Consider the following 12,146-nt stretch of genomic DNA (forward strand, 5'->3'; position numbering starts at 1 on the left):
CAGGAATTCGAGCGGGAGAAAACCAAGGCGGGAGATAGCCTTTCAGCCGTTTGGTTCACACCAGCCAGATTGGGAACGGCCCCATCGACGGTTCTCACAGTCTTGCCTACTACCAAGGCAGCAAAAGCATTCCAAGGTCAAAACAAGAGATAAAGCGCACAGGGAGGATGAGAACAGAGCAACAGAGCTAATTCCCCCCCCCATCATACAGCAGGCAGGCTACATAGAGCATACACAGAATACAAATGCCAGTTTACTGACAACATCATGTTTTGCTTTGTTGTTGCCTGTTCTTACCTCTGATACCTTTTTTTCTTCTACAGGCCTATATAACCAGACTGGTTGCATTGCCTGTGGTTCAGGTGCATACTGGATTTAATGGAGACAGCTAATAATATTATGCAGTTTATGTATATTAACTTTAACAGAGATTATCTCAGTTGCTGTATGCTCCTACAGACCACCTGAAAACCAGGGCATTGCGCAAACACAGATAGCAGTTCTTGCCAAAAGCATAATGATGAGGTAGCATTGCTGAAACTCAGCGGAAATACATACCTGATCAGTGCCTAAATGGGAGACATTTTGTGTCACTCTTTGCTTTCCATGGAAGAGCAAGACACATGAATAAAAAATATGGAATGTTTAAATACAAAATAGGCAGACAGGAGTGAAAATTCGTGCAGTGAGGGGTGTGAAGATGATGTTTTCATGACATCCTGGTAGCCTCCTCATTGGGTAGAGTCTATATTGTGGTGGGAGAAGGAGTCTTTGTTTCTTTGATGCCACTGCTGTTCTCACTTCTGGCATAATTACCCCTTTCTCTCTGTCCTCTTACAACAGATCTTGCGTCACTTTGAAGCACTGTGCAGGAGGCATCCCCCTTTCAAGAACTCTCCCCCGGCTGTCAACCTCGTTGTCCCTACCAGGACCCTAGCCAAACATCCTAATGATCTGCTGACTGATACGATGCTTTTTGCAGGAGAGACTGTCCTCGAACCTACAAGCCTGGCACCACTGCCCTCCGAAGCACCTAATGGCCTTGCAAGTGTTATGCGCCTTTCAGAAGGATTGATGACAGGATCTGAGTGCTGGAACCAGCTAGATGACTTGCCACCTACCCTGCACCAAGAGCGGGAAGAATGCAGACTTCAAGGCCCTAAACCCCAAGAGGACAGGCCCCCAAGGGGGGATCCAGATGGTACAGTTTCACTGTTTGCTGGCATGGAGCTGGTAGCGCCCTCAAGCATGATGCTGGCTGATGCGGCTGAGCTAGAATGTATTTCTCCAGCTTCCCGGACAGCACCTTGCACGGGGAACACGAGAGACAGTGAAGACAGCCAAGAGCCATCTGCATTCCCCTTTCTCAATGTGTAGAGGATCTTGTTTCAGATTCAACCATGGAACAGCTGGCATGTCTTGGTTTTAGCTTCCTACATGTTTTGCAGAAGCCTCTAGCCAGGCAGTGCTTGTCCAACCTGCTGCCCTTTTGTTTATATTGCTGCTCCTTCCTGGAAAAGGGGGAGTGGCATTTCCATTACACCTCTATTTCTGTTGGGTCACCTGCTAGGGTAAAAGAGGGGAACTGAATCCCTTAAGATTTCTTTTAATGTGAATCTTAGAAACGGCTGTGCTTTTGTTAAATGAAAATTCTGTAACAACCTGGTATTACATCAAAAAGACAAAAAGGCTTCTGCAGAAGTGATAGAAATATCCTCTTTTCCCTTTCGCTCTCAAATTGTGCCTGATTTTTTTAAAAAACAGCTGTATTATTCTCACTTGGTTTTCACCCCTCCCACTCACTTACCTCTTGTAAACAGTCCCACACTTTCCTCTCTTATTGTGAACTTAGATTCTCATGGTACAAAATGGGAAGGCCGAAAAAGATATTCAGCACACTGATGAGCTTCTGTTTTTACAGAGACATTCTGTGAAGGAAAGCTAAACAGAAGGGACTTGTCCTAGTTAACAGCTTTTTGACATCCTTGAGTTTATGTCAGGTTAGCTGTTTGAAATCCTCCAAGGGTCCCAGTGTACTATGTAAACAGGTACTGAGAAAACAGTTGTAAGAGTCAGACCCACAAATCAAGGTAGTCATCAAGACAAAAATTGTTTTCTATATATTGCTGCCAATAAACACTACATAACAACAATGAACAAATTCCATCAAATCATAAGAAAATCCTTGTATAAGAATAAATCGTCTCCAGATTTTATAACAATGTTTCAAAAACCGGATCTTCCTCAGGAGATATTCTGTAGTGTATAAAAATACAAATCCTTAGAATATAAACAATGTAAAACATGCAGAACAGAGTACAAAATCCAAATAAGGTCTTATCTATACAGTGGTACTAGAGCTTTCATGCTCATATAGTGCTATCGGGAATGTTCCAGTTGTTAAGAAGAGGTCCAAAATATTTAAACAGGTGGCTTTTTGAGTTCTCAGATACCAAAGTCTGAAACAGAACTAATGCTAGTAAAAGCCTTCCCTCCATTCTTGTACATAGAATAGGCAGATTGTACAAAAGCTGCCGTCAAGATCCATATGAAGGTGGGCTTTGGACATACAAACCAGCAGAAAACTGAGCTCATAAACAAAGCTACTTTATACTGCATCAGTCTATGTTGTCTTCTCTGATGAGCAGCAACTCTCCAGGGTCTCGGGATTCACATCCGCTACTACCAGATCCTTTTCACAGACATTCCAAGGATTCTTCATGCAGAGCAGAGGCTCTACCATTCAGTGATGCTGGAGCTTACTCACACACTTTGTTAGTTTGTTCAAGGTAGCACAGAAGTACATTAATATAAAAATGAATGACTCAAAAGCAGTCCTGGAAGAACTGACATCATCTAGCCACGCCGAAAAAGTGAATGCCGTCCGGAACACGCCTGAAGCTTTCAGCTGAACAAAATCCCTGTTGGCTGAAAAAGTGTGCGATTTAAAGAATTATATGTTGTCCTCCCTTACCCCCTATGAAACACTGTTAGTCCCTTGTGAAAACTTGTGTAACTGTAAATCGCTCAGAGCCAGCAACTCTGCAGGATGAGCGATCAATAAGTCAAAAGGTATAAAGGTATAAAGCCCTATGTTATTAAACAATTGGATTATTTAACAATCAAAAATGCTATAATGTTCCACTTTACAGCAATGGGTTATTTCTAACTCTGAGCATTACATTCAGTGCTTGTCATGGGTCTGGTTATACAAGCTCAAGCTCAGAATACCGTATCTTAAAGGTAGAACATAAATCCTCACCATGTATAATATAACATGACATGCATTGTGCCCAACAGCATCTGATTTCCGGGTGGTATGATTGTGTAAATTGTATGTAAAGGTACTGATGTGTATGCCCAGCATATATTGGCAAGAGACCATGTGTCAGTAGTAGATATGCTTTGTTTGCAGAAGATCCCCAGTTCAGTTCTGGGTAACTGCAGTTAAAGGGCTCTCAAGTAGTAGGTCTGTTTGATACCCTGAAGCTGTTGCTAGCCAGAAAGGGCAAAACTAGGCGAGATGGATGAGTGGTTTGACTCAGTATACAGCTGCACCAAATGTTCATATATTATGTTATATATGCAACAGGAGGTGACATATGTGCAGTATTATACCCATCTATGGTGTAGTATTTTGGGGACTGAATCTAAAAAAACTGTGTAACTAGGCAAAAAAGTAACCTCCTGTATTTATTAAATGCTTATACTGGGACTCTTCAGCATGAATGTGAGGTGGCTTAGTTGAGAACTAAAGCATTATGAGCAGGTTGGAAAATGCTGGTATGGGACACAGTACCAGACCTAGGTGACATCCAACAGAATATAGTATGTTTCAAAGAAAAAGAAGAAATGTTTTCTGCACGGTTCAGAAACTGAGCCTTCGGTATTATGTGTAAGAAAACATGGTGGGGCTTGGCGCCAGCCTGCCTGGAAATGACACTGAAGGCCTTATCCCTCATCCTTTCATGTAGGGATTCTCTGTCATTGGTCAGGGAAGGTGAGGAGAATGCACTTTCATACATTCCCTCTAGATAGAACTGCCAGGGTTGAGCCTCGAGGGTGTGAGACTGAAGGTCAGAGCTAACTGAGACATCCTGGTAGGATTGCCTTTTGCCACCAGTTTTCGTAATGGCCAAGATTGTTGGTTTTACTAGACCAGTGCATGGGACTTCTTTCCCAATATTTAGCTACTTTTTTAAATAGACTCCTGATTTTATTCCTCTCTCTCATTTAATGAGTAGGCATGGATGGAATATGAGGGCCTGTATGACTCTGGGATGACTTTGCTGTTTACTAATCATCTACAAAAACAATAAAAGTTCAAAGAACAAACAAAAACGACCCAACCAAGTGGTTCCCAAAGTACACTGGGGGGCACTGAAGGTGGGCCCCTTTAACTGTGCTGTTCACTTATTTACAATTGACCAAGCTAAAGCCTAAATGCTGGCACTCCAGGTTTCTGCCTCTGCATAGTGCTGAAATCTGGTGGAAACTATCAGTTTTTTTAGTAAATATGCCACCAGAGCTCTAGTCAGACAAGTATACTGCATTTTGACAAACTGTTGTCACCGTGTATGGTTTTGTCATTGTAGTTTTCCAAGTTTTTGCTGGTAAGTCCTTAACATAGTATTGAGTGTGGTATTTATTTTCCTGTGTTATCAGTGACTGAACTTATTATGAAGTTCACTTTCCAGCTATATAAATATTATTTTTGTTGCAGCCTGCCCAATATTTATATTTCTAGGTTATGTAAGTGTAACTCTGTGGGTTTGGCCCTCTATTGGAGTTTGAGGGGAGGAAATGGCAACTCACTCCATTAAGAAAACCCCATAGACAAAAGGCTAAAAGATATGATGCCAGAAGATGAGCCCCTCAGGTCAGAAGGTGTCCAATATGCTACTGGGGAAGAGCAGAGGGCAAGTACAAGTAACCCCAGAAAGAGTGAAGCGGCTGGGCCAAAGCCGAAAGGAAGCTCAGTTGTGGATGTGTCTGATGGTGAAAGGAAAGTCCAATGCTGCAAAGAACAATACTGCATAGGAACCTGGAATGCAATCTATGAATCAAGGTAAGCTTGACGTGGTCAAAAATGAGATGGTAAGACTGAACATCGACATCTTGGGAATCAGTGAACTAAAGTGGATGGGAACGGGCGAATTTAACTCAAAGGACCATTATATCTACTACTGTGGGCAAGAATCCCATAGAAAAAATGGCGTAGCCTTTATAGTCAACAAGAGAGTGAAAAAGGCAGTAATGGGATACAATGTCAAAAATGACAGAATGAACTTGATCCGAATCCAAGGCAAAACCATTCAACATCACAGTAATCCAAGTCTATGCCCCAACCACTGACGCAGAAGAGGCTGAAGTGGATAGTTTCTGTGAAGACCTACAACACTTCCTAGAACTAACACACACAAAAAGATGTCCTTATTATCATAGGGGACTGGAATGCTAAAGTAGGTAGTCAAAATGTAACCAGAATAATGGACAAGTTTGGCCTTGGAGAACAAGGATACTTTGGCCACCAAATGAGAAGGGAGCACTCACTGGAGAAGACCCTGATGCTGGGAAAGATTGAAGGTAAAAGAAGAAGGGGACGGCAAAGGATGAGATGGTTAGGCAGTGTTATTGATGCAATGAACATGAAATTAAGCCAACTCAGGAGGACAATGGAAGACAGGAGGGCCTGGCATGATGTGGTCCATGGGATCGCAAAGAATCAGACTCGACTGTGCAACTGAACAACAACAATTTTGTCCCTGTGTGGAAACTGTAGAAAAAGGATTTCTGGGGACAGAAAGAGTGACAGAAGCCTCTGGGTCCAAGGGCAGTGAACAGAATGATCTGAGAAGGAACTTCAGGAGAGCTACAGCCTCCAGAGATCTGCAGCAAAAGCCTGAACAGCACCACCACCACCACCGAAAGCCATCCAAGTGATAGCAGGCAGAGTGTCTTACAAAAGGACTCAGAGAGACAGTGAAAGGCTCTAATTACCGCTTTGGTTCCAACTGTAAGTCATGTTGTCTTAAGTCTGAGTTTTGTATATGTGTGTCCTGCTTTGATTCCCCATCCCTTTGTTGAATTTAATCCTACTTATATTTTAAGTTCTACTTGTGTATGGTTATAGGTTATCTGAGAGTCTGGGAACTGTGTTTAAATTATTAATATTACTATTTTGCCTACCATAGGCAGTAAAGGCCAGTGGGCTGGAGGCAACACTACTTTCTTTTTGTACCCCCCCTAAAAAAACATAGGTTTCATAATTTCTTCCCTCAGCTGGGGATGGTAGGAGAAACTGGGTTACATAAAGATTCAAAATTCCTCAGTAAATGTTTTCAAAAAAGAAAAAAGTTGCTTTGTATAAGGAAAAATTTAGTATAAATTATGTAAATTTAGGGAAAATTGGGTAACTGAGAGAAAAATAGGATATAAATAGTAAACATTTCAGTAATAAGGAAAATTGTGGTAAATAAATATAAATATTGTGGGAAAATTGGGTACATTTGCAGCAAAAAACAAAAACAGAGAAGTCTTTACAAATAAAACATAACACATTGTCTTTATTCAGAATTGTAGTAATAAAATGAAAGAAAAAATTAAAGTATTAAAAGGAAACAAAATAAAAATGATCTTTATTCCTTTAAATTCAAGCCATTATTTTTCTTAATTGTTTTCAGTCTTCCAAGACCTTTTACTTTTTCCAAGGTAATAGCACTAACTTTTGGTAAAATACCTATGGTATTAAATGTCCATAATGCATGGATGTACTTTTTCCCTTTAGCAAAATTTTCAAGTCTGCATATTACATCATAAATGTTTCATACAGACCATCTTATTGCAGTTATAACACATTTCTTTACTATGTCCTTGGTTTTAATCCTACAAAGGTATCAAAACCTATCAACATATCATCTAACAGCATCATTTATTCAGTATACAATAAAGACAAATTATTGTTAAATTGAATTAAAATCTGACAAATTATCTGAACATTGTATAGAATTATAAGCAAGAGTATTGTAAAATATCTTTTTTACTATCACAGGGTGTCATTTAAAATGTCTACAGAATGTTTTAAAAATTATATCAAATTCATTACTTCCCAAGAGCCATATTTTCCCTTTAAATCCCTGTTGAATCTTTCCAACAATTATTTGTCGATGTTAAAAAGGCTCTATAGCCCTCATACCTAAGTAATGATTCTTAATAAACACAAGCACTTTGTGAAAATTACATTTGGAAACCATTTATAAAAACACTGTTGTCAGGGGTCATTTCGTAGAAAAAGAGCTAGGGGAACTCATTAGCATAACTCATTAGCATATGCCACACCCCCTGACATCACCGGAAGTGTGTCATAAGGCCACACACACACACCCCAACGGTCCCGGCCGCCGCCTGCGGCCTTGCAGCTCCACTGCCGAGCCCCATGACGGGCCCGGCGGTGGACCTGCAAGGCCGGCGGGAGTGCAAGGAAGCCCTGCAAAGGCCCTCCCTGGCCCCAGGCAGGCAGGGGTGGGGAGAGGCAGGGAGGAAGCAACTTACCCTCCCTCTTCTCCTGCCTCCTCCTGGCTGAATGAGGGCTGGAAGCGGGGTGGCCGGAAGCATGGGGCGGGGCTTTGTCACGTGCCCCGCCCCCCGTACCACACCCGGGGGAACTGCAATCCCCCGTGATCTCCCCCGAAATGACCTTTGACTGTTATATTTTTGTTTTTACTTTATGCATATACTTAAAAAAAATCTTATTTAGTTGCTGGATTTTATTTTTTTCCCTTGTTCTTTTCCCGTTTTTCTGCTTTTTTTTTTTTAAAAAAAAGATTTTTAAAGTACTTTGTGAAAATCTTTAAATTCTCCCATTTAATTATCAGTTTATTGCACAGCAATTCAAATATTTTTTTTAGTAGCCAACAGCTGTATGTCTTCATAAAAGGGATGTCCTCCAGATTTTTGTCTTGATTTTAGTGTAAAAATTGTGGTGATGCTAATGATGCATATACACGTTTTGACATAATGTAATTAAAATTTAATCAATAAATTCATTTCAAAATAGAAACAGCAGAAGCAGAAAAATCAAGAAGAAATGTACAAAATATAGTTTGGAATATCTGCAGTATGGATTTATACCAGCACCAACAAACCAGCAGCTGCCAATTTGCCTAATATGTAAAAGGTCTTTTCTAATGAAGCCATCCAGACTGATTGAACATTTGAAAAAGGCACATCCCGACAAAGCAGACAAGAACTTACATTTTTTTCAATAATTTTGTGACAAATTTCAAAAGCAGCCAACAGTGTCAAGCACGTTTTGCAATGCCTCACGACAAGACACTGATGGTTTGTGTGCATCATAAAACGAGTTATTGTTGATTGTTAAAGTCTCAAAAACCACATACAATTGGTGGAGAACTCATCCTACCAGCAGTTATTGAAGTTCTGAGTACTGTTTTGCATAAGTTACCATATGATATAATTAAGATGATTTGTCTCAGCAACTATTCCAATGCAGGGATGCACTGATGAAATAGCTGAAATGTGGAAGATACCTTGTGCAGCATACTAAGGACAACAACATTTGCATTACAGCTGGATGAGTCAACTTTGCCAGGCAATGAATCTTTGCTTCTCATTTATGTGCGCTTTACAAAAGATGAAAGTTTGGCTCAAGAATTGTTATTTGCATGGCAACTAAGAACAGGTACTAAAGGGAAGTCAATATTTTATGGTGTTGAGCAGTTCTTCAAAGATAAGGAAATTTTGTTAACATGCTTGTGCAACTGATAGAGCACCATCAATGACTGGTCACTACTGTAGGTGTGTTGCTTATGTTAAAAAAAAGCAGTGCAAAAGGTCTTTACCATTCACTGTGTCATTCATCGCCAACATCTGGTTGCAAAACACCTCAGTGATTGCCTGCACAAATCATTATTCACTGTCATTACCACAGTGAATAAAATTAAAGTAAATGATCGACTGTTCCGGGAACTCTGTGTTAAGAATGCTGAAGATTTTGAATTTGTTTCACACAGCCTTTCCCCTACCGGTAAGGAGCTGTCTCTGAAGCGGTTTGTCATTTCAGACTGCACTGCTTTGTTTTCCCACCCTTTTTCGCCTGCGTGGGCGATCTCCATCTTTTTTTTAATTAACGTTCTTTTAAGAGCGCTATGGCACTGTAACACAACCCCAAAGCAGCGCAATAGCGACCTCATTGGGATGCCTGGACCACTGAGATACATGTGATCACTACATCTGCCACCTGGAAACAAGTGGAAGCTCAGGCACGCACACACTTCTGGATTTGATTTCTGGAACGTTAGGAAGGGATGCTGTCTGGGTTTGTAAACTGTCCTGTTCCCCCCCCCCTTCCCCCACCGTGACTGCACTCTCTTTCAGGCTGCCTGGAATTTAAAAATCTCTTCCCTTAACTTTTCCCCTTCAGGCACCTTAAATCAAACTGCTTCCCCCCACCCCACACAGTATTTAGGGACAGGACAAGCTGCCTTTTCGTTCCCCTCTTTCCCAGCCTCCGTTTTACAAGTAGCTATCTTGCCCAAGGAGAATTCCAGGAACTCAAAACCTGTGGCAGGATTTTAAAATCCCCCACCTCCTGCTTTTCCAAGCCACACTAGCTCCTTCCAGCCTTGCAAACAGCATCCTCCTCTTGATGGCCAGCATATAGGGATGCCATGCCTCCAGGTGGGACCTGGGGATCTCCTGCACTTACATCTTACCTCCTGCCTACAGATATCAGTTCCCAGGCATAAAGTGAATGCTGAGGAAGGAGGATTCCATGGCATTGTACTCCATTGAAATCACTGTTCTCCCCAGATGTAGTGATCTTATGTATCTCGGTGGTCCAGGCATCCCAATGGGGTTGCTATTGTGCTGCTTTGGGGTTGTGTTACAGCGCCATAGCACTCTCAAACAAACGTTTGTTTTTTTTAAAGATGGAGATAGCCCGCGTGGCGAAAAGGGGCGTGAAAACCTCATCACTGGAGGAAGCACTACAGGGCATTTTACACAGCACCTCATAGAGCTTCAGAAACAGTAGAAGGAATTGAAGACTGGTTGGAAGCAGTTTGAGGTAAAAACGGCTCCAGAACGCTTCCCAAATGGGACAGAAGCATTTCTGTCTGAAAGGGGAAATATATTCCATCAGAGAACCATTACTAAAACGGTTCTGTCTGAAATGACAGACAGAAACCATTAGTGAACAGTTCCTGAAACGGAACATATCGGCTGTCTGAAATTCCCCACTGTTGTGGAGTTTTTTTGAAGGTACAAATGCTTTGCTTAGTGATGAACTCAAAGAAATCAGGCATGACACTGCTTATTTATCAGAATTATTTGCCAAGTGCAGTGAAATTAATTTGCAATTGCAAGGTAATTAGGTAAATCTTATTAAGGTCAAATCTGTCATCTCTCAACTCTATTCAAATGACATATAGGCCACCACAAGCTATACCAATTTCCAAGCCTCTCTAAGCTAAAAGAGGAAGGTGGGATACAATATGATGATCTGCAAGGGTTTTTTACCATTTGGATATGCTGCATGAAGATATGTCTAAGCGATTTGAGGACCTTTTGATAGAAATTCCAGATTATGTGATAAATCTGTTTTCAGATATTGAGGAAGCTGAGTTAGTGGAAGAAGAACTGAGCTACAAAATGACATTGAGCTGCAGCCGAAGTTTAAGAAATTGTACAAGAGTTTGGATTACAAAAGAAAATTTCTGAGTGCTATCCAGGACTATGGACTGGTTAAAAAGCTCCTTGTTGCATTTCTAGCATCATATATGATGAAACATGAAACAAGCAAACAAGTCTATTCCAAATTACTGAACATGTTGATTTAAATCTCCTGCTGAGTGACATTCAACCAAGCATTGGGAAACTGGTATCACTTCATCAAAGCCCATCCATCGCATTAAGAATTTACTGAACAGTGAACTACTTGCTAAACGTGGTATCTAAGATTCTTGTTAAATGTCTATCAGATTTTGAAAAGCTGGTATCACTGGATCAAGTCAATCAATTTTGTTGAATAAACTAAAGAGTTTTAATAGGATCTTGAATAAATGTGCAATTAATTATTACTATTTTGGATCTGTTATCTTCCTTGGTTGTGGAAACTGCTAATCTGAATAATGCCTTTTATTGCATAGGGTAGGGGGCACTGGGGATGAGTTTACTGAAACAAATGCCACTGACCTAGACCAATAACTTTACTTTCTGCAGGGATTTGGTAGTGGTGGGGAGAACATTCAGTGCTGTGAGCCCATACCTGCACTGTGATGTGGCACAGTCCAAACCGTGTTGCCATCTTAGAAATACTTGCAGCAACAGAGCAGTTAATCTGCTTTGTCTGCATCTCATCATGCTCTGCCTGTTCCACCCCAACACTGATACCTTTTCCCTTTGACTTGACTTCCAGTTGTGCTGAAACTAACAGGTGGAAACTATTAAAGTGTTGACGGCATTAAAGTGCAGCGGCGCAATACGGGTTAATACAAGAAGAACCTTTTTTAGGCGCAGACACACACAAAAACGTACACGCTAACCGCAGCAACGCTGTCTGGGAGTTTAAAGCTGCAGCTAACTAAGCAACCGCTCCAAAATCTGTCTGAAGAAGACAGCTGAATTACACAGCGTGTAAGCAGATATGGCCTTTGGGTACACGGCGCTCTCTCTTCCGCGCTCGCCTTGCAAACCTCTTTCTCTTTCTTGTTCCTTGTGCCGTCGACGTAGCTCTAGCGCCGGAAAGACAGTGAAATTAGCCGCTAGGAAGCTGATCTCTCCAAACTCTAGCCAATAACATGGAAGAGGGAGGGAAAGCAGGTCCCACTGGGTTCGGTTGCCTCCGTATAGTTGTGGCGGCGGCTGGTTGCTATTAGCTCCCCCTCCCCGGTCTCTGCCAGGCGACGCAGATACAGCAGCGGCAATAAGGGACTGGGGGCGGGAATTTCCCATCATGCTTTTGCCCGAGGTGGAGGAGCGGGGGGTGCGCCTGAACTAAAGAGAAGAATGACCCTCAGCAGAGGGCTAGGCCCCTAATAAAAAAGTCAGGGGTCGGAAAGTGGGGTGCAATCTCACTGGAGGCCCGTTTGGACGTGAGTCCGGGATACGCAGAAAGGCATCCCCCC

At 41.7% G+C, this 12,146-nt stretch overlaps 1 protein-coding gene across 1 annotated transcript in view; it reads left to right on the forward strand.

Annotated features, from left to right (window-relative positions):
* The window catches only part of ENTHD2 (ENTH domain containing 2), a 20,006-nt gene extending 17,872 nt beyond the window's left edge, over positions 1–2,134 (forward strand). Inside the window, 1 exon segment of the mRNA XM_015408788.1 lies at positions 844–2,134. Within this exon segment, the coding sequence (XP_015264274.1) occupies positions 844–1,377 (534 nt within the window). The 3' untranslated portion in view covers positions 1,378–2,134.
* Positions 2,135–12,146: the final 10,012 nt, after the last annotated feature.

This window comes from Gekko japonicus, unplaced genomic scaffold (genome assembly GCF_001447785.1).
Source record: "Gekko japonicus isolate JY-2015 unplaced genomic scaffold, Gekko_japonicus_V1.1 scaffold57, whole genome shotgun sequence".
NCBI lineage: Eukaryota > Metazoa > Chordata > Lepidosauria > Squamata > Gekkonidae > Gekko > Gekko japonicus.